The 20,353-nt window shown below is 42.3% G+C and overlaps 1 protein-coding gene across 1 annotated transcript in view; it reads left to right on the top strand.

The window, feature by feature from the left end:
• LOC125452488 (CUB and sushi domain-containing protein 1-like) overlaps positions 1-20,353 on the top strand; it is a 2,230,063-nt gene that overhangs the window by 1,645,697 nt on the left and 564,013 nt on the right. Inside the window, exon 12 of the mRNA XM_048530978.2 lies at positions 17,894-17,997. Coding sequence (XP_048386935.1) covers positions 17,894-17,997 — 104 coding nt within the window. The remainder of the gene's footprint in view (positions 1-17,893; positions 17,998-20,353) is intronic.

The raw sequence follows: 20,353 nt of genomic DNA, 5'->3' as shown, positions 1-20,353 counted from the left end.
ATAAAATGAAGAGATATTCAAGGGCCCTCTTGTGGATAAGTGATAACATCCTGGACTGAGAAATCCGGGTTCAAGTCCCGCCTGTTCCAAGTGTGTGATAATATCTCTGAACAGGTTGATTAGAAAAATAAGTTAATCCTTGGAGCAAAGGAGAATGGGGGTGGGGGGTGTGACCTTATTGAGGTGTATAAAATCATGAGGGGCATAGATAGGATGAATGCATATGGTATTTTGCCAGGGATGGGGAATTGAAAACTAGAGGGCATAGTTTTAAGGTGAGAGGGGAACGATTTGAGGAGGCCCTGAGGGGCAACTTCTTCATGCAGAGAGTGATGCCTATGTGGAATGGGCTGCCAGAGAAAGTGATTGAGGTAGGTACAACAGCAACATTTAAAAAACATTTGGATAGGTACATGGATGGGAAGGGTTCAGAGGGATATGGACCACATGTGAGCAGTTGAAACATGCTGAGTGGGCACCATGGTCAGAATGAGGCAGTTTGGGCTGAAGGGCCTGTTTCCATGCTGTATTACTCCATCACTCTAATAATTAAAAGAAAAGACATTTAAGGGCCCTCCTGTGGGGCAGTGGTAGTGTCCCTACCCCTGGAAAAATATAAAATGCTGAGAATTCCTGATATGAAAGTCAGAGTGGATTCCTGGGGACTCCAGCTCACTGCTTGTTCCTTTGGACCTCCATTTTGAACATGAAAGACCAGTGTCTCAGTGCATTTTTCATTGGGAGCAACTGCATGCATCTTATTTCCGTAGACCTAAGCATTTGACACATGCCAGCCTCTCCACACCCTTATGACGCTCTGATCAACTGACAGTACATGTCTGCACTTCAATGCTGAATGTTAGAATGTACTTATACCATGCCACTGTGCACAGGGGTGGCATTCAATCCACACCTGGACCAGGCTGTAACTGAAAGCTTTCAGTTGACTTGGATGGTCACAGTATCTCTGCTTTGCCTTACTTTGTCTTGTATTTCTGCACTTTGTCGCCTCTGCCAGAACTAACGGGCTCACTGTCCTTCTGCCTCGCCTTTCAGGACATTTGTGATTGCTGTCAGCAGTGATCTGTTAAGGGGGGACATGTTGCCATGTGGTATCATGTACAGTGATTTCCAAATCTACTTCATGTGCCAGTAACTTGCACAGAAAGCACATTGCATGTACTTCAACCAAATGGCCATGACCCAAAATGTAAGGGGAGTATTTCTCAGTCAGGTCAAAGGAGACAGCCAGCAGTCTGGAATCTCTGATACATCAAGTCAAGAGCAGCCCATGAGATAAGCCCAGGAACTCTGACATAAATTAGCCAGCAGCACTGCATAGTCAGGGTAAGGATCTTTCAAGAGGAGCTGAATGTCAAGCATCTCCCCACCTAGCTTGGCCCTTTCTGCCCTATTGTAGGTTGTTTCTTTCCTCCAGAATGAAAGAACATGAGGAATTATGTGACATCAAACTGGGTGGCAAAGTGGTTAGTGCTGGTCCTGGTGCTGGTACATGTCGTGAGGTAGGTATCCCAAGTGAATAAGTTGGCAACACAGAGGCCATGTGAGGCTAAAAGTGTGTGTGTGTGTGGGGGGTGGGGGGGGGAGGCGTGGATGTTTGTGGTGAGTGAGTATGAGTCAGGGAAGATTTTATATCCAATAATGTGAGTGGTAGGGCATGAACATTGGCACGAGTTGGGTGCAATGGCAGAGATAAGGTCACAGACCATGAGGTAGCAGAGAGAAGCTAGTGGCAGATAGGTGAATATCATTGACATTCTTGCTACTCTTTTGGGCAGATGACCGAGGGCGCACTGAGCCAATTGGGTATCTCAGATCTGGCTGGCAGGGCCAGGTGTGGTGACCACCTTCATCAATGCTGAGGGAAGAGGATAGCTCTCCTCTGCACAATCCATCCACCAGGACTTCCAGGTCTCAATTGGCAAAGTGGGGCACCAACACAGTCATACCTGGCATTTCCAGTCAATTTGTCATGAACCATGCAGACCAGTGCATGACTGAGTAAACAACAGCCTTTGGAAGGTGGCTTCACTGTCAAGGCACCTTGGGATATCTCAGGTTTGGCAAGTCCTTCCACCAATAGCAAGTGGGGGATTTGGGCTATCGTTGGGGGAGAAGTGCCATCAGGGCACTTATGTTGGTAGTGAGGCGAGTCTGTGATTTGCACTCAAGAAAACTTGCTGAGCGTCACCTGAAATGCTAGCTTTCCTGCTCCTCTGACGCTGCCTGGCCTGCTGTGTTCCTTCAGCTCCACACTGTGTTATCTCAGACTCCAGCATTGGCAGTTCTTACTATCTCAGAGGGAAACTCTCTGTGAAACTTGATGAAAAAGTCACCTAGCCAATTTTTAAATTCAGCCTTTGGCTTTCTTTTTACCAGTGATTCTTTATGTAAACTGTTCATGTAGAAATAAACTTGCATTCAAGTAGCATGTTTGATGACCTCAGGACATCTCTAAGCTCTTTACAGCTAATTAAGTACTGTTGAAGTGTAATCACCATTGCAATGTTGGAAACAGCCTCATTTCCATGCATCAATGCTCCCCTGACCTTGGAATAAATGCTTGAGTTCACATCGACAATGTTGAGTGGTAGCTTTTGAATCATTTATCTGGTTTCTGTGAATAGAAATTCAGTTTACACCTTAAGACTTCTTTAAAAATTGCAACATGATTTGCTCCATTGGCAAGTTTTAATTTCATCAGTGCAGAAAAACAAAAAGTGCTGGAAATCACAACAGATCAGGCAGCGTCCATGGAGAAAAAGAGCAAGCTAACATTTCGAGTCTAGATGATTCATCAGAGCAGATTCCAGCATCTGCAATAATTTCCTCCCACCTTTAAATTCACCAGATTCAGAAGCCCAGCTTCCAAGTGAGAGGATCCCATATTTTCCCACCCTCGTATTTTTTTTTGTTTCATTAAGTATCATCTCATCTCACAACAGGCAATGGAAGAAGAAATTTAGAATATTCAACAACTTAAAAGTTATCTTATCTTGTGTGTTGGGCCAGTGGCATGATGGATAACTCGTCTGACTTCAGATCAGATGTTTGTAGGTTTGACTGCTATTTGGCTCAAGCGCAGCTGATGGATTTTCTGCCCTTGCAAATTGACGCATACTTCCAAAGAGGATTGTGTGTTGGGCTTTTTTGGGGTGGCACTGCTGGTTAGCACTGCTGCCTCACAGCACCAGGGACCCGAGTTTGACTCCAGCCTCGGGTGACTGTCTGTGTGGAGTTTGCACGTTCTCCCCGTGTCTGTGTAGGTTTCCTCCAGGTGTTCCCATTGTCCAAAGAAGTGCAGATTGGGTGGATTGGCCTCACTAAATTGCCGGTAGTGATCAGGGATGTGTAGATTAGGTGGGTTATAAGGGGGATGGGCCTGGATAGGTTGTTCTGAGAGTTGGTGTGGACTTGTTAGGTCAAAGGGCCTGTTTCCACACTGTAGGGATTCTATGAAATTATAAAAACCAAAAGAACTGCGGATGCTGTAAATCAGGAACAAAAACAAATTTAGTGGAAAAGCTCAGCAGGTCTGGCAGCATCTGTGAAGGAGAAAACAGAGTAAAACTTTTGGGTCCAGTGACCCTTCCTCAGAAATTTCTTGTTAAAGTTTATCTTATTTTGCTTCCAGTTCGGTTGGCATGCACCAGGCTTCATGAGGCCAGCCTGTGCTTTGGTGATTGCTTTGGGAATTGTGGTTTTAATGCAGGTTAAATATTTTGATCAATTACATGATGATTCATGGTTGATATTGTTAATCCTAGTGAGATTCAAAATGTTTGGTTAATTTGTGAGTCTGAAACTTGGACCCTTTCAGGAGACTGATAATACATGTCAGGTCTACTCTGTCGTTACACCACACAGTGATGCTTCAGATTTTATTTCTGGTAGCTTTCCCTGGGTTATTAGCTGTTGGTTGGGTATGTTGGTGTGAAGAGAAGCAATTGACTGTCTGAGCTGAATCATTTAAACAAAACCTTGACCACGCAGCAACGATAAAATGCTATTTCTGAATAACAAATTGTAAATTTTAGACAACACCTGAGAAGTCAAAAGATACCAGCCATAAAATGTATTCATTAGTGTTTGTTCTTTGTTCTTTGGAGGGTGTTGTTGGCTCAAAAAGGCATTTACAGCATGCACACACACTTCTGGCGTGAGGTCACTGTTTCTCTATATTTCAGGAGAGCTGAATACATTTGTGATCAGAGATAATGGGAACTGCAGATGCTGGAGAATCTAAGATAACAAAGTGTGAAGCTGGATGAACACAGCAGGCCAAGCATCATCTCAGGAGCACAAAAGCTGACGATTCGGGCCTAGACCCTTCATCGGAGATGGGGATGGGGAGAGGGTTCTGGAATAAATAGGGAGAGAGGGGGAGGCAGACCGAAGATGGAGAGAAAAGAAGATAGGTGGACAGGAGAGTATAGGTGGGGAGGTAGGGAGGGGATAGGTCAGTCCAGGGAGGACAGACAGGTCAAGGAGGTGGGATGAGGTTGGTAGGTGGGAAATGGAGGTGCGGCTTGAGGTGGGAGAAGGAGATAGGTAAGAGGAAGAACAGGTTAGGGAGGCAAGGACAAGCTGGGCTGGTTTTGGGATGCAGTGGGGGAGGGGGAGATTTTGAAGCTTGTGAAGTCCACATTGATACCATTGAGCTGCAGGGTTCCCAAGCATTGATACTCATTGAACTGCTTAACCGGTGCTTCTCTTACAGTGATCATTCTGGTGGACCCATACCATTCATGATGGCATGCAGCATGCAATGCAAACTCACTTTTACCAGGAAGACAGCTTTTTCCACTTGACAATTGGTGACCTGCTGAGGAGAAAGTGGGAGAGGCAAAGCATATGTATTAAAAAAAAGTTTCAGAGATAGTAGGAACTCAGATGCTGGAGAATCTGCGATAACAAGGTGTCGAGCTGGATTAACACAGCAGGCCAAGCAGCATCAGAGGAGCAGGAAGACTGACGTTTCAGGCCTAGACTCTTCTTCAGAAAAAAAATTATTTTTCTTAAATTAAAAAAAATCCCTTTTACTGCCAATATGTGACCATTGCATCCAATGGCAATGTAAACAGAAGTAATTCCCATTCCTATTTCAGGAGCAGTCCCACCCCATTTCTTCCTCATGTTATTCCCCTCTTGCCTAAAGTAAAAGTCATTCCAAAATAAATATTCCAAAATGAATGCGTAAATCAAACTCTGCAATGCAAACATCCATAACTCATAATCGTACTGTTCCCCATCTGCCAAGGATGCCCAGGATGGCCTGAATCAGGCAGTTTTCAGTTAAACTCAGACGATGTGTCCACCTGGTACCTTCAACATTGACCTCTCTCTGGCCATGCCACTCTCAGATGCCAGCACAATTCTGTTCTACAATTAACAATTCACTCTTCTCTTAGCCACTCATTGCTCATCTTTAATTCCAATCATACTCATCTTCACAAGGCAGAGGACTATTTGGTAGGCAGCAGGCAAAAATGAGTAAGACAGGACAATGGCACGGTGAGCGGGATGCCATATTTCATGAACGTGGAACAGAAATACGACAGTGTGACGCAATCTTTAACACCCAAGTGAATACTCTTGTATAAACAAAATGCCTTTGTACACGAACAAATTGACATTTTAACCCTCTTTCTTGATTCCTCAGGCAGTGCCTTATAGCTTTGACATAGTTCAGAAGAGGCTGCTCAGATTCCTGTTACCAATGCTAAACTGTTTTTGGTTGATGTTCTTTGGGTTTTTTTGAGGACTTTAGTGCTGTCAACCTAACTGCGGCAACAAACTTGGCTTGTAGGGGACACCGAATGGAAGACTCAGGGTTGAGCAGTGAATCAGTTAGAGTAGAGTCTCTACTTCAATCTGTACTCTCACTATCTTCCCTTTCGATCTCTATCTGCTCCTCCCTGCTACGAGTTTAAGGGCACTTTAACTGCACTTCAGTGAGACATTGAATAAGTAAGGTGATACTTTCCTTAATAATGAATAAGGTTTCAAATCACAGGCAGTTGGGAAACATTAGTTTTCACTCAGATGCCTTGTCATTTCTGAAATTTCATGAAGAAAGCCACTTTCTGCATGGATGTAAATGTCAGTATGGAGTTTTGATACATCAAAGCACTCATGTGAGAGACTTTCTCAATTGCTGTCCACTCAGGTGCCTCAAGATTAGAAATCCTGACATTAGTCTTTCAGTTTTGGCTGTTATTCCTGAATTATGCATTCTATCATCAGCCCCCAAAGCTCAGCAGTTGTACCCAGCAAGTAGAGGATGTCCTGTGGATTCCAATGGGAGTGCTTCACTGCTGAATGTCTGTAGCAACTGCTCCTGATCACTTGTGACAGCCAAACTTCCTGCATTGGTGCATAGTCCTTGTGGCTGATTTTCACAAGCCCAGTGATAGTGTACCTTTTAGAGTTAGTGACCTACTCGGAGGAGTTTTCGCATTCCTTCTGAAAGAGCCTGTGAAAGATGAATGACCTGTATTGGGACTGAAAAAATGAGAGAGTTCTCGGCTGTCATTAGGCATGTTACCATTTTTCACTTCATTTCATTTTGCCTGCTGACATCCATTCAACATGAGCGAATGTTGTGCGCCATGTGTCTGTGTGGTACTACTAATGTCACCATGTAGCTGGCAGACTCCTGTCTATCTCTTCAACTCCAGTGACCATGCATGCTGAGACCCAGCTTATCTCCAGAGCCACCTGCTCTGCAGCTGTCATCATCAAGATGACTAGACAGCTACCTCCAGTTCTCTGTTTTCCATGGTAGCCTGTGCTTTTTCTTTCCCACAAAGAAGATGGTGAGAAGTGGATTGTTTTCAGTAGATTGAAGGACAACATTTTTGAAGAATCACTAGATAGGCATAACATGGAGATTTGGCGGTGTAGTGTTAATACTATTGGACTAGTAATCCTGAGGCTGTTAATGTTCTGAGGATAAGGGTTCAAATCTCACTATGGCAGCTGTGTGGAATTGAAATGACAGATCATAGAATCCCTACCATGTGAAAGTAGGCCACTGGGCCTAATGAATCCACACAAACGCTCCGAGGAGCATCCCAACCAGACTGACCGCCAACCCTATCCCTGTATACCTGCATTCCCCAGGTCTAATCCACCTATCCTACACACCCCTGGATGCAATGGACAATCCACCTAACTCGCACATCTTTGGACTGTGAGAGGAAGCCGGAGCAACTGGGGAAAATATTCAAACTCCACACAGACAGTTGCCCAAGGGTGGGATTAAACCCAGGTCTCTGGCGCTGTCTTGTTGGCCTTTACCACCATTGATTTCATGATATTTCTTCTCCAATAATAGTTATTCTGTTTATTTTCTCCATCCCTCCATTTTAGCATGTTGCTTATTTAGTGTCTTTGTAATCTTCTACCATGAAGACTTATGGAAACTATTTGGGCATCTCACCAGCCATTTCCTAGTTTCCCATGATTATTTTATCTACCTAATTCTGTTAGAGGCATATGTTCACTTTGGCCCCTCCCTTTATTTTATTTTTAAAGAAGCTCTTGTTGTCCATTTTGAAATGACAAGCTACTTTACCAACATAGTTTATCTTCTTCCTCTTCATTATCTTTTTGTAATCGTTTGTTGGTTTTTTTAAAGTACAACTTTTGGTCCCAAACTTCTGGTCTTTGCACATTGCATGTTTTTTGTTTCAATTTTACACCATCCTTCCTTGCTTAACTGATTTGGTTAATCCCTTTCTGTGGTCTTTCTTCCTCACTAAGCTGTGAGTCTTGAACCATTTTCTTAAATATCTGCTAATTTTCATCAATCATCTTTGCTGCTAACAATTTTTCCCAGTCCACTCCGACCACCTCTGCTTTTATTCCTTCTTAATTGCTCTTACTCATGTTTATCACAGTAGTCTCCAAATCGAGTTTCTCTGTCTCAAGCTGAATGGTAAATTCTGCCATTCATTGTTTGCTCGGAAATCTTTTATTGAGATTATTTATTAAACCTGCCTCATTACCAGTTCCAAAATAGTCCAATGCCTGGTTGAATCCATCAAATGTTCTTGGAAACTGTCCGCAACACAGTCTATAAATTCTTCCTTGTGACTACATCTGTCAATTTGATTTCCCTAACCCATGTGAAAATTAAAGTCAGCCATGATTAATATGCTGCCTTTTATTGTACCTACTTGAATATCATTACCTAAATAGTAGCCTTGCAATTCTAACATGTCTTTGTGCTTTGTAAGCCTTCGAATCCCCTCACCAGAAACCTCCCTGCCCTGATTTGATTTAAAGCCCTCTCTATAGCCCTGGTTATGGGATTCTTTCGGACACTGGTCCCAGCATAGTTCAAGTGAAGTCTGTCTCGCAAGAACAACTCCTTTCTCCACTTACACTCCTTTCTACTAGTGTTAGTAACATGTAAAGTGAAACCCATTCCCGCCACACCAATCTTTGAGCTATTTGTTGAACTGCTCAGGTTTTATTCACCCTATGCTATTTTACCTGCGGCTCAGTTAGGAATCCAGAGTTCATTATCTTGGATATTCTGCTTTACGTTTAGCTCTGAAATCTTCAAATTCTTTCAGCAGAACCTCTTTTCTATCCGATCAATGCAACTGGTACCAAGAGGGATAACAACAATTCTCCCCTGCCACTCCATGTTCTTCTCTAACCCTGAGGCGATGTCTTTAACCATGCTATCAGGCAGGCAGCACATTTCCAGGATTTGTGCTCATGGCTGCAGAGAGCAGTATATATGTCACTAATTTACTGTCACCTACCAATACTACCTTCCCCTCTCCTACCTGTACTGGAATGGCTCCCTATACCATGGTACCATGGGTTAGTTCACTTATCTTCCACACAGTGCTCACTCTCATTCACACTACTTGCAAGAACCTCCTAACTGTAAAAAGGATAATTGTAGATGCCAAAGTTACTTGAACACTCTCCCATGGTTCACCATACTGACTCACCTGCAATTGAGCCCCAGTACCTGAAAGGGAATTAAATTTGAAGGCCCTTATCTGAGGGGTGTGATCACCTCTTGGAGAAAAATGTCCAAGTAACATTCCCCTCCCTGATGTGGCACAGTATCTGTGGACTCCCCCAACCACAATTTGGGTCTGAGTGCTTTCAGTTGCAAACATTTACTGGGGATGTGTTTGCCCTGGTCTCCCACAACTCCCAAATGCTGCAGCAGCAATTTACCAACCGTACTGTTAGCACCATCACATTATCGTTAATTAAGAGGTTGGTGGTGGAAAATTGCTTTTCAGACTGGAGGCCTGTATGCCACAAGGATCAGTGCTGAGTCTGCTGCTTTTCATAATTTTTGTAAATGATTTGGAAATGAACATAGGAGACATGGCCTATTAGTTTGCAGATGACATCAAAATTGGAAGCGTAATGGACAGCAAAGAAGCTTACCTCAGTGTACAACGGGATCTTGATCAGATTGGCCAATGGGCCAAGGAGTGGGAGATAATGGGAACTGCAGATGTTGGAGAATCCAAGATAACAAAGTGTGAAGCTGGATGAACACAGTACGCCAAGCAGCATCTCAGGAGCACAAAAGCTGACGTTTCGGGCCTAAACCCTTTTCGGGCCCGAAATGTCAGCTTTTGTGCTCCTGAGATGCTGCTTGGCCTGCTGTGTTCATCCAACTTCACACTTTATTATCAAGGAGTGGGAGATGGTGTTTAATGTGGATAAATGTGAGGCGCTGCATTTTGGAAAGGCAATTCAGGGCAGGACAGTTACACTTAGCGGTAAGGTCCTGGGGACTGTTGCTGAACAAAGAGACCTTGGAGTACAAGTTGATAGATCCTTGAAAGTGGAGTCGCAGGTAGATAGGATAGTGAAGAAGGCATCTGGTATGCTTGCCTTTATTAGTCAATGCATTGAGTATTGGAGTTGAGTATAGGATATTGGCTAGGCTACTTCTGGAATACTGCGTGCTCTTCTGGTCTCCCTGCTATGGGAAGGATGTTGTGAAACTTGAAAGAATTCAGAAAAGATTTATGAGACTGTTGCCAGGGTTGGAGAGTTTGAGCTGTAGGGAGAGGCTGAATAGACTGGGGCTACTTTCCTTGTGGCGTTGGAGGCTGAGAGGTGACCTTATGGAGTTTATAAAATCATGAGGCGTATGGATAGGGTGAATAACCATGGTCTTTTCATTCGTGTGGGGGGTGTCCAAAACTGGAGGGCACAGATTTAAAGTGTGAGGGGAAAGATTTAAAAGGAACCTAAGAGGCAACATTTTCATGCAGAGGGTGGTGTATGTATAGAATGAGCTGCCAAACGAAGTGGCAGATGCTGGTACACATACAACATTTGAAAGGCATCTGGATAGGTATATGAGTAGGAAAGTGAGAGGAGGAAAGTTCAAAGTGAGAGGAGGAAAGTTTAAGGGAGATATGCGTGGAAAGTTCTTTACACAGAGGGTGGTGGGTGCCTGGAACGCGTTGCCAGCGGAGGTGGTAGACGCAGACACGTTAGTGTCTTCTAAGATATATCTGGACAGGTACATGTATGGGCGGGGAGCAAATGGACACAGACCCTTAGAAAATAGAGGACAGGTTAGACAGAGGATCTTGATTGGCGCAGACTGGGAAGGCTGAAGGGCCTGTTCCGGTGCTGTAATTTTCTTTGTTCTTTGAAAGGCTTAGAGGGTTATGGGGAAAATGCTGGAAATTGGCTCCAGGTTAATTTAGGATATCTGATCGGCATGGATGATTTGGATCAAAGGGTTTGTTTCTCTGCCATACAGTTCTACGACTCTTTGATTCCAGTTACTTGATAATTGTTGCTCCTTCCATTTTATTGTAATTGTTTAAGATGGGTATCAAACTTATACCTAACGATCTATTTTTAAGAAGATAGATAAAGAATCTTCCAATTTAAATCACAATGAACTTACGTCTACTTTAAATACTTAAAAATACTCACCAGTCACCTGTTTTCCCAGCACTTGCATCACATTGTTGTTTGCAATGCCACTCCACCACAGCCTCGCGAAATTGAGCTGCTTGATCTAATTCTTTTTATCTCCCACTCATCTCTCAATCTGAAGACTTTTCTTTTTGCAGTAAACCCTACTTAAAGCATCTCTTTTTTCGTTCTGCACCACATGCTGTCTTCACTCACACTGCTCATGCTCCTTACTGACCATGAGATTTCAATTACAGCACATGCAGCACAGGAAGGGCCATTCAATCCAACAAATTCAACTCGTGTGCTTTGCTCCATACATCATCATCAAACCTCATAAGATTTTCTCAAGGTCTGTTAAGTTACATCAAACTACATTACTGTGCTCTGACAAAAACTTTTCCATTATATTATGGTTTCCATTAGATATAAATTCAATAATGTGCAAGAATTACTATGATGAATTTCTCCATTTGTAGTGATGGAGATGAAAAATATTCATGTGGTTTATGGTAGCGTTAGTGAAGTAGTATCTTGGAGACAAAAGTTCTAATGTTAGTTTTGAAGCTTTTATATATACGTTTTTTGATTGTGAACATCAAATATTTGAATTGAATATTCTGTCAAACGGGTTAAAAACTTCGCATGTCAGAGAGTTCTAGTTTGACTGATAAAATTGATAGAGATTATAGTGACTTCGAACGATTGAAAGCAGTTTGACAAAATTCCTCAGGAAAGAAATAGTGAGGATTTTCTGAAGAAAGGTCCTGACTCGAAATGTCAACTGTCCCACTCCTCTGATGTTGCCTGGCCTGCTGTGTTCCTTCAACTCCACACTGTATCGTCTCTGACTCCAACATCTGCAGTTTTTGCCAGTCTCAGTTAGGATCCTGTGCTCTTTTGGGAGTCCTACCTTTAAATAATGTTAGCGTTCCGAACTGCAGTTGAACATCAATGGGGTAAAATGTGCTGTGATGTTGTTAGACAAAGTATTCAGATGTATTTTCTGTATCTGTATCTGTATCTTTATTTGGATAATAGCTTATTGAAACATATTAAATCCTAAGGGGAATTAATTGGATAGATGCTGCTATTTCCAGTTCTGGGAAAGACTAGTTGCAGGGAACACAGTTTAAAGAGTAAGGGAGTCTCCTATTTCAGCTGGATGTGAGAATATTGTCTTCTCAGGCATGCATTATTCTATGAAATAGTCTTTCCCAGACAGCATTGGAGGCAAAGTCATTGACTATTTTAAAGATGTAGTTAGATAGCCATTTGATCAACACAAAGCCAATAGAATAGAGGACAGACAGGAAAACGGTGTGGAGGCTACAATCAGGTCAGCCTTTCTTCTCATCAAATAGTGGAACAGACTTGAGAGGCCAAATGGGCTTAATTCTCCACTTGAATACTGTGTGGGTAGAGTCAGATCATAATGTTTGTATAAATTGTCAGTATTTTACGATATTTCTTAACTGTAATGCTCGTAAATCAAATTATTTTATGGTATTGTAATTTAGTGGGAAAGTATTCTTTCTTTTGTATGACTATAAAAGGGCAGTTATGAATATTGTAAAGAGCCACAAATGAAGCTGAAATACTGAGTTAATGTTTCTTATTGAAAATGAATTAGTCATAGCTTGTAAACACGTTCCCATGCCTTTGGCCCGCTGAGCCTACACTTCCACATTTTGCGTTTCCATACTAAAACTTACAAGATTAATAGGAAGGGAATAGAGGGATAGGGGTCCTGTAAGTGAAGACAGTTTTAATATGGAAGGGCAAAATGTGATGGCGCAGGCTTGGAGGGCTGAAAGGCCTGTTGCTGTGCTGTATTGTTCTTTGTATAATTTGTATGCTGATCAGGATATATCTTTCATGTAGTGTGCAAATTCTGCACATCCACTGTCAGTTCCAAGTACTCTGAAAGACCAACCTCACAGAATTTGATATGAACAAACTTGTAGGTTCCTCCAAGTGATCTTGAGCGAATAGTTACTTTGTTGACATCACCTTTCTTTTCCTTCTCAAAGTGTGGATATTTCTTTCAAGGCCAGCATTGATGATAATACCTGTTTGCTCTCAGGTGCTGGTGATGATGCCAAGTTTTCTTCTTGAGCTGTTGGCTGGAGTCATACTTTGATCAAAACAAGATCAAACAAAGTTAAGAGTGCATTACGTTTTTTTTAGGAAAATTCATATTAAAAAATTAAATCTAGTCACAATGACATTTCAGCTTTGCTGTAAATTTGAATTTCTTCTGAAAAGTTATTGGTCTCCACTGATTGTAAACAGGATTAAACTTTGAACATACTGACACAGTTGGCAAAGCAGATGACAATATCTTTGCAGACTTTGTGTCATCCTCACTCTTGCCTTTCTACCTCTATTTGCATTGTCCACAATCTTGGCAATATTCACATCCGTTCCTCAAAGGTGCCTAGGGAGATTGATGTCAGGTGGTCAGCCACATGAACCAGCCCTTTGTGCCCTATCGTGTACTGTTTTCTCGTGCAGTAAGAGAAAGGGAGGGACTGGGTGAGATGAAAATGGGGTGGACAATGTGTAAATGCTGGCACGGGGCAGGGGATAAGTTACCCTGACTGAGTGAGGAGGCATGGCAGAGATCATGCTGGGTTTGTATGTTGGGCATTGGGGTGAGTGAGAATGAGTGAGGGCAGATGTTGCAGGCGACAATGAAAGTGATGTAGCATGGGAAGTGCGTGCAATAGCAGAGAAAGAGTGAGTGTGAGGTAGCAGTGACAAGATGGTGACACTTATACAAAGGCCTTTCTTCCTGCACGGCTGGGAGTTTTGCTGGGTGATAGAAATGACACTGAGGAAGATGGCAACTGCAGATGAGACTGGCACAGTTTGAGTGTCATAACCTCCTCTGTCAGGCCTGTTGGAAGAGGACAGAGTCTGCTGTACAACGCTGTCCATATGGACCGTGAAGCCCCTATCATCAGTCACGGTGCCATATTCCTTTTATTACTCATGACCTCGTGGAGTGTGTGCAATGATGCAGGTCAGCTTCGGAATGCCCACCGAAGGTGCCAGTGCCAAGCAGCAAAGTTATCTTGGGATATTCGTGCAATGGCAGCTACACCTGCATGCAGGAGATTCAGGCTAATACCAGAGGAAAGCATTGCTATATGGGTGCGGTAGGTGGTCAATGAGGTGATTTTGGGATGATAGTACAAGAAAGCTTTGTAGGCCTTACGAAGTGTAATCCCCCATGAAACCTGGCGAATATAACAATATTCGGCCCAGTGGGTCTCAACACAAATGGTAGCTAACTTCAATCTTATTCCTTTTCCAAAATTTGTTTACCAGAATTACAACTGAAAGTCCAAAGAGAAATAAACATCAGCTTGAGCTGTTGCCTGCTTCCTGATCATGATCATGTCACTGAAAATCTGATTAAAGAACATTGCTGTCACCCTGGTATTTCTAAGCAGATTTGCTGATGAGATACTCCACTGAAGTGATTTTGGGAACTACAATCTCTAATTTCTCTCAATATAGCTTTATAAATGTCATCGTATTGCATGGCTTGCTGACACTGGTTGTTGAATACATTTGCATATTAACAATTGTTTCTTAATCTCAAGGAGTTTGCTGAGTGAGGATAGAAAATAATCCTGGGAGCAGGTGCGCGAATGTGTTTTTCAATTTCTTGTAATACAACGAGTAATGTTACTTCTCACTGTAACAATCATGTTGTATCCTGAAACACAATTCACTTGTCAGTGCTGCAGAATTTATAGCAATAGAATATGAATGTGGTTTTTAGCTTGCACCAGATCACTTTTTGAATTGAATCCAAACCATTACATTTTGGGATACCAGATTTGCATAATTCCATTATGTGCTACACTATCAAGTATCTAATAATGGAGATGTAAGGGTGATAGCTGTTGTTAAGTTCTTGAGGCAAATTTTAAATTCTTTCCATGGAGTATATACATTTATTTTCTTTACATTGCATAATGTGCAAAGCATGTGCTATTTTTAATGTTAATCAACTTCTTGGTAAGATGCTGCAGTTGATTACAATTTGTATTTTTTTTCTCACCAATTATCTACTTTCCACTCCACTCCTGAAGGTGCTGAAACCTTTCTCCAATTAATTTCAGATTCCTCTAACTCATCAAGTGGTTGTAATTTTAATCTCAGCCTTCACAACACGTGACTGCGGTTTTGACGACACATTGCATTAGAGCTGCGACCCATTTATGAACATTCTATAAGGACCTCTGTATAGTGCATCAAGAATAGACACTCCGAATGTTGGCTTTGCATTTCCCTAACCCATGTGGATGCTGAGGTCCAGCTTGAGATCAGATACCTCAGTGGAAATATTTTTGATTGACTTATTTGACTGAAGTCTTTTGAAATTTCTCAGTGTGGTTTCTAAATGATGAAAAGCTGGAGACAGCATAAGGTTCAAAAAGATCATGGTGATCTAGGCATTTGGATCATTAAAAGATCATGAAGTGTGATAGAGAATAAGCTGAAGGGTCAATGGAATGCAGACTATTCTATCCCAAGTTCAAGAATTCAAGGGGTGAAAATGTGTTATAAAACAACTTTTTTATCCCTGCAGGGTGGGTAATATAGATTTATCAGAATGATACCTAGACCTCAGCTCTTAAAATATGAGAGTTTGCACCAACTGAGATATAGAAAGAAAGAGCTGTTTTGATTGAAGTGTCCAAGATATTAAGGGGAACAGATAAGGTCAATGCAGATAAACTATTTCCACTGACCTGGGTAGTCCAGTATTCAGGACATCCTCTTGAACAATGGAGGGGCACCTTGTGAGGATTGAAATTAGGAGGTTCTGTACATAAAGGCTGGTTGAACTTTGGAACTGTCCTCAGAAAACGTAGAATAATGTTTGGTGAAATCTTAAATCTGATATCGATAGTTTTTGTTAACCAAATTTATGAATGAATACGGGGTACAGGTGGACATATAGAATTAATTCACAGATTAGCCATAATTTCATTGAATAGTCAAAAAGGCTTGAAGGGCTAAATTTCCTATTGCTGTATTTTACGATATTTCTTAGGCATATAACTCTATTAGATCTCCATGGCTTCACTATCAAGTGTAAAAATCGGAGACGTGGATTGGATGTTGACTGCTCCCCAAACTTGAGGTTCTTCCTTTTATTCATGTACATTTAATCAAACAGCAGCTAGCCTGCAAGTTTGCCAAAAAGTGTGACATCTTCAGCAACCTCTGCCTCCCATTGCCGTTCCCACAGCCACCTACTGGCATTACCGCTCAATAGAGCTGGCAAACTATAATTGACTGGAGGCACTCTGTAGGACAGAGATCTGCTCATGGGGCCCTTCATCCTGGGCCAAGGCCACTGCTGACCTGTTATGAACCTGAGCAATAATTTATATAATGAGCCTCTCCAAAAACAGTACTGCAATTCAGCAAGATACCTGTTACTTCTATTAAATTCAGTGCTATGGTTGTAGTTCTAATCCATTTTTAAGTCTATCTGAATCAGTTTTAAAGGTGTTCATCAATTCAATGGTACAATTTTGTTGAAAAATGGGGCTCAGTGGTTAGCTATATTGCCTGAGAGCGCTCAGGACCTGCGTTCATTTCCAGCTTCAGGCAACTGTCTGAGTGGAGTTTGCACATTCTCCCTATGTCTGCTTGGGTTTCTGCATGTACCCCAATTTCCTCCCACAGTCCAAAGATGTGCAGGTTAGGTAGATTGGCCATGCCAGATGCTTTATGGTGTCCTTGGATATGCAGGCATGGTGGATTAGCTGTGGGAAATGTGAAGTTATGGAGATAGTGGAGGGTGGGGGCGTGGTGGCTGAGTCTGGGGGGATTTTTTTACAGGGTTGATGCAGACTTGATGGGCTTCCTTCTGTGCTCTAGGGATTCTATGATTCTCTTGTTCAGATGCACTGTTCTGGTCCTCCACAAAAAAAACGAAGAACTGCAGATCAGCAGCATCCATGGGGAAAAAGCAGACTCAACGTTTCCAAGGACTCTTCTTCAAACACTTCTTGGCACATGTGCTCCCAGATCTGCTCAGTATCTCCAGCAATTTCGGTTTATTCCCCTGACTCTCCTCACCTGGGGCATTCCAAGCTGAGCTGATATTGGCGAAAGTAACCGGGCAGCAAACATAGCAAGTTATAAACAGGCCTCATTTTGACCATAGTTATTCATATAAGGCTTAAAGTTTTCACCAAGTGTAGTGTAACACCAATATAGTGCAGGTTATATAAACAAAAGTTTGCAGATGGTTTATTGGACTGCCGAGATGCATTTAAAACTTTGTATAAAACCCCTTATAATATTGGCCTAAGGTTGCTCTTGTCATCAATCTCTCGTAAAATAAACAAATATCCTTTGGCAAAACAACGTCTGTGCTTGACTTGGAACGTACCTCCAAATGGTTCAATCATCCTCTCCTAGAATAAGGAACTTTATAGCCAATTATATCTATCTGTAGGATGTGGCAACAGCGATCTCAGAATAGTTGCTGCTGTGTTTAAAAAAAAATGGCTGTGCCTCACTTGTTGTTACTGATACTGTGTTTGACAATGATTTAACATTTGCAGAAATATTTAAAAAATGGAGTGGTACATTTTTGTATGTTATGTTCATTGCAACACACCTTTGATGCAACAAAAATGTGACAGATGTACCAGTTATGCTATACTAATAATTAATTGTGGAACTAGAAGTAATTAAGCATCCCTTATATCTGTACAATGTTTTGATATGTATTACTTGGGGAAAAAACATCTTAAGGTCATCTTTAAGAATGAGAAATTGTGCAAAGTTGCATTTTGGCAAAAAGGAAGAATTATATTTTTGAGAATAATTCTGAAATATTCGTGTGAGAAAATTTCAATTTGCAGAGAAAAGTCAGCTTTATTTTGTTTATCCACAGATCATTAAGCTAAAATTTGAAGAATTTGACCTGGAACGAGGTTATGACACCTTGACCGTAGGAGATGGAGGGAAAGTGGGAGACACCAGGACAGTGTTGTATGCGTGAGTACTGTCTGGGAACATCTTTTTGATATTTGTTGTTTTGGCTGTACTTCTGACAAGGCTGCATTTATTCAGCATCCCTCCTTGCCATATGGTGATAATGGATGGGCCTTCTATGTGAGTTACTGCAGCTCATGTGGAGGTGCACCTGAATAGTGATGAGAAATGTGGATTTCCAGGAGTCTGACTCAGCAATGATAAACAAATTGCAAAATATGTTCCTGACAACAAGTGTACTATTTGGAATATAACTTGGAGGTAATACCTTCCACAGCATTAGTGCTTCCTGGTGCTAGAGTTTGTTGCAAATAAACTGTGGTCCAAGCAGCCCTGATGTGTTTCTATAGTGCGGATTCAATATTGTGCATTCACCTCTGGTGAAGGAGGAAGTGGCTAATAGTGTCAAGTGACAAAGACACCACTCAAACAAATTGCTTCGTTCCACATGGTGGCCAGCTGATTGGGTGCTGTTGTAGCTTTTCGGCAGAGAGGATGCCCTTTCGGTATTATTTCTTGACAGTTAAACCAGAAACTCAGCTAATGTTCTGGGTTCAAATCTGGAATTAAGAAACTAATGATGACCATGAAATTATTGTTGATTGTCAGAAAAATTCACCTGGATCACTGATAGCCTTCAGGGAAGGAATTCTCCCATCCTAACCTGGTCTAGCCTACATCTGATTCCAGATCCACAGCAATGAGACCAGCTCTCAAATACCCTCTGAAATGTTTAGCAAGTTAGTCAGTTGTATCAATCATTGCCAAGTTTCAAGAAAGAAATGAAATCAGATGGACTACCTGGCATTAAATTTGGCACTAAAAATGACAATAGCAAAAACAACCCCTTCAACACTGCGAACTCCTCCTTGCCAACATCAGGGGTTTAGTGCCAAAATTGGGAGTGTTGTCTCACAGACTAGTCAAGCAACAGCCTGATAAAGTCATACTCACAGAATCATACCTTCCGGACAACGTCGCAGACGCCACCATCACCATCCCTGGATGTGCCCTGTCCCACTGTCAAGGTAGATCCAGCAGAGATAGAGGCAATGTGGCATACAGTCAGGAGGGAATTGGCCTGGGATTCCTCAGCATTGACTCTGGACCCAATGAAGTCTCATGGCTCCAGGTTAAACACGGGCAAGGCAACCTGCTGTTTACCATATACTGTGCTTCGTTGGCTGAAGAATCAGTGCTCTACCATGTTGAACAGCACTTGGAGCAAGCACTGACAGTAGCAAGGGCATAAAATGTGTTCTGAGTGGGAGATTTCAATATCCACCACTGTGAGTGCTTTGGCAGTGGCACTACTGATCGAGCTGGTCATGTCCTTAAAGATGTTACTGCTAGACTGGGTCTGTGGCAGGTGGTGAGGGAACTAACAAGAGGGTAAGACATACTTGACTTCATAATCACTGATCTGCTGGCAACAAATGGATCTGTCCATGGTAGTATCAGTAAGAATGATCTCTACACTGTCCTTGTGGAGACAAAGTACTGCCTTCACACTGAGAATCCTTTACATTATGTTGTGTGGTACTACTACAGTTCTAAATGGGCCAGACTTTGAATAGATCTTGCAACTCAAGCCACAGCATCCATGAGGCCCTGTGGGCCATCAACAGCAGCAGAATCTTACGATAACATAAATCTACAAAGTCGTTGCCCAGCAATTCCCCCATTCAACCATTACCACAAATTGAGAGGATCAACCCTGGTTCAATATAGAGTGCAGGAGGACATGCCAGGAGCAGCACCAGGCATACCAAGGTATCAACCTGGTGAAGCTACCAAACAGGACTACTTGCTTGTCACACGTTGTAAGCAGCAAATGATGGAGCCCACGTGTAGATGTTTCATATCAGCCTGCTCCAGAGATCCCCAGCATTATAGATGCTAGTCCAAATCAATTCACTCGACATGATATCACGAAACGGCTTGTGACAGTGGATCCTGCAAAGGCTATGGGCCCTGCCAATATTCTGGCAATAATCCCAAAGATCTGTACGAGAGAACTTGTCGCACCCATAGCCAAACTATTCCAATATATTCACAACACTGGCATATACCTGACAATTGCCCAGGTGTGTCCTGTCACCAAAAAGCAGGACAAATCCAACCTGACCAATTGGCACCCCATCACTTGACTCTCGATCATCAGTAAACATAGAACAAAGATCATTACGGCGCAGAACAGGTCCTTCGGCCCTCGATGTTGCGCCAACCTGTGAACTAATCTAAGCCCCTCTCCCTACAGTATCTCATCATTATCCATATGCTTATCCAAGGACTGTTTAAATGCCCCTAATGTGGCTGAGTTCACTACATTGGCAGGCAGGGAATTCCACGCCCTTAC

This window comes from Stegostoma tigrinum, chromosome 4 (genome assembly GCF_030684315.1).
Source record: "Stegostoma tigrinum isolate sSteTig4 chromosome 4, sSteTig4.hap1, whole genome shotgun sequence".
NCBI classification, from domain to species: domain Eukaryota; kingdom Metazoa; phylum Chordata; class Chondrichthyes; order Orectolobiformes; family Stegostomatidae; genus Stegostoma; species Stegostoma tigrinum.
The sequence above is the reverse complement of the archived record's forward strand: the minus strand, read 5'-3'. Positions and strand labels throughout refer to the sequence as shown.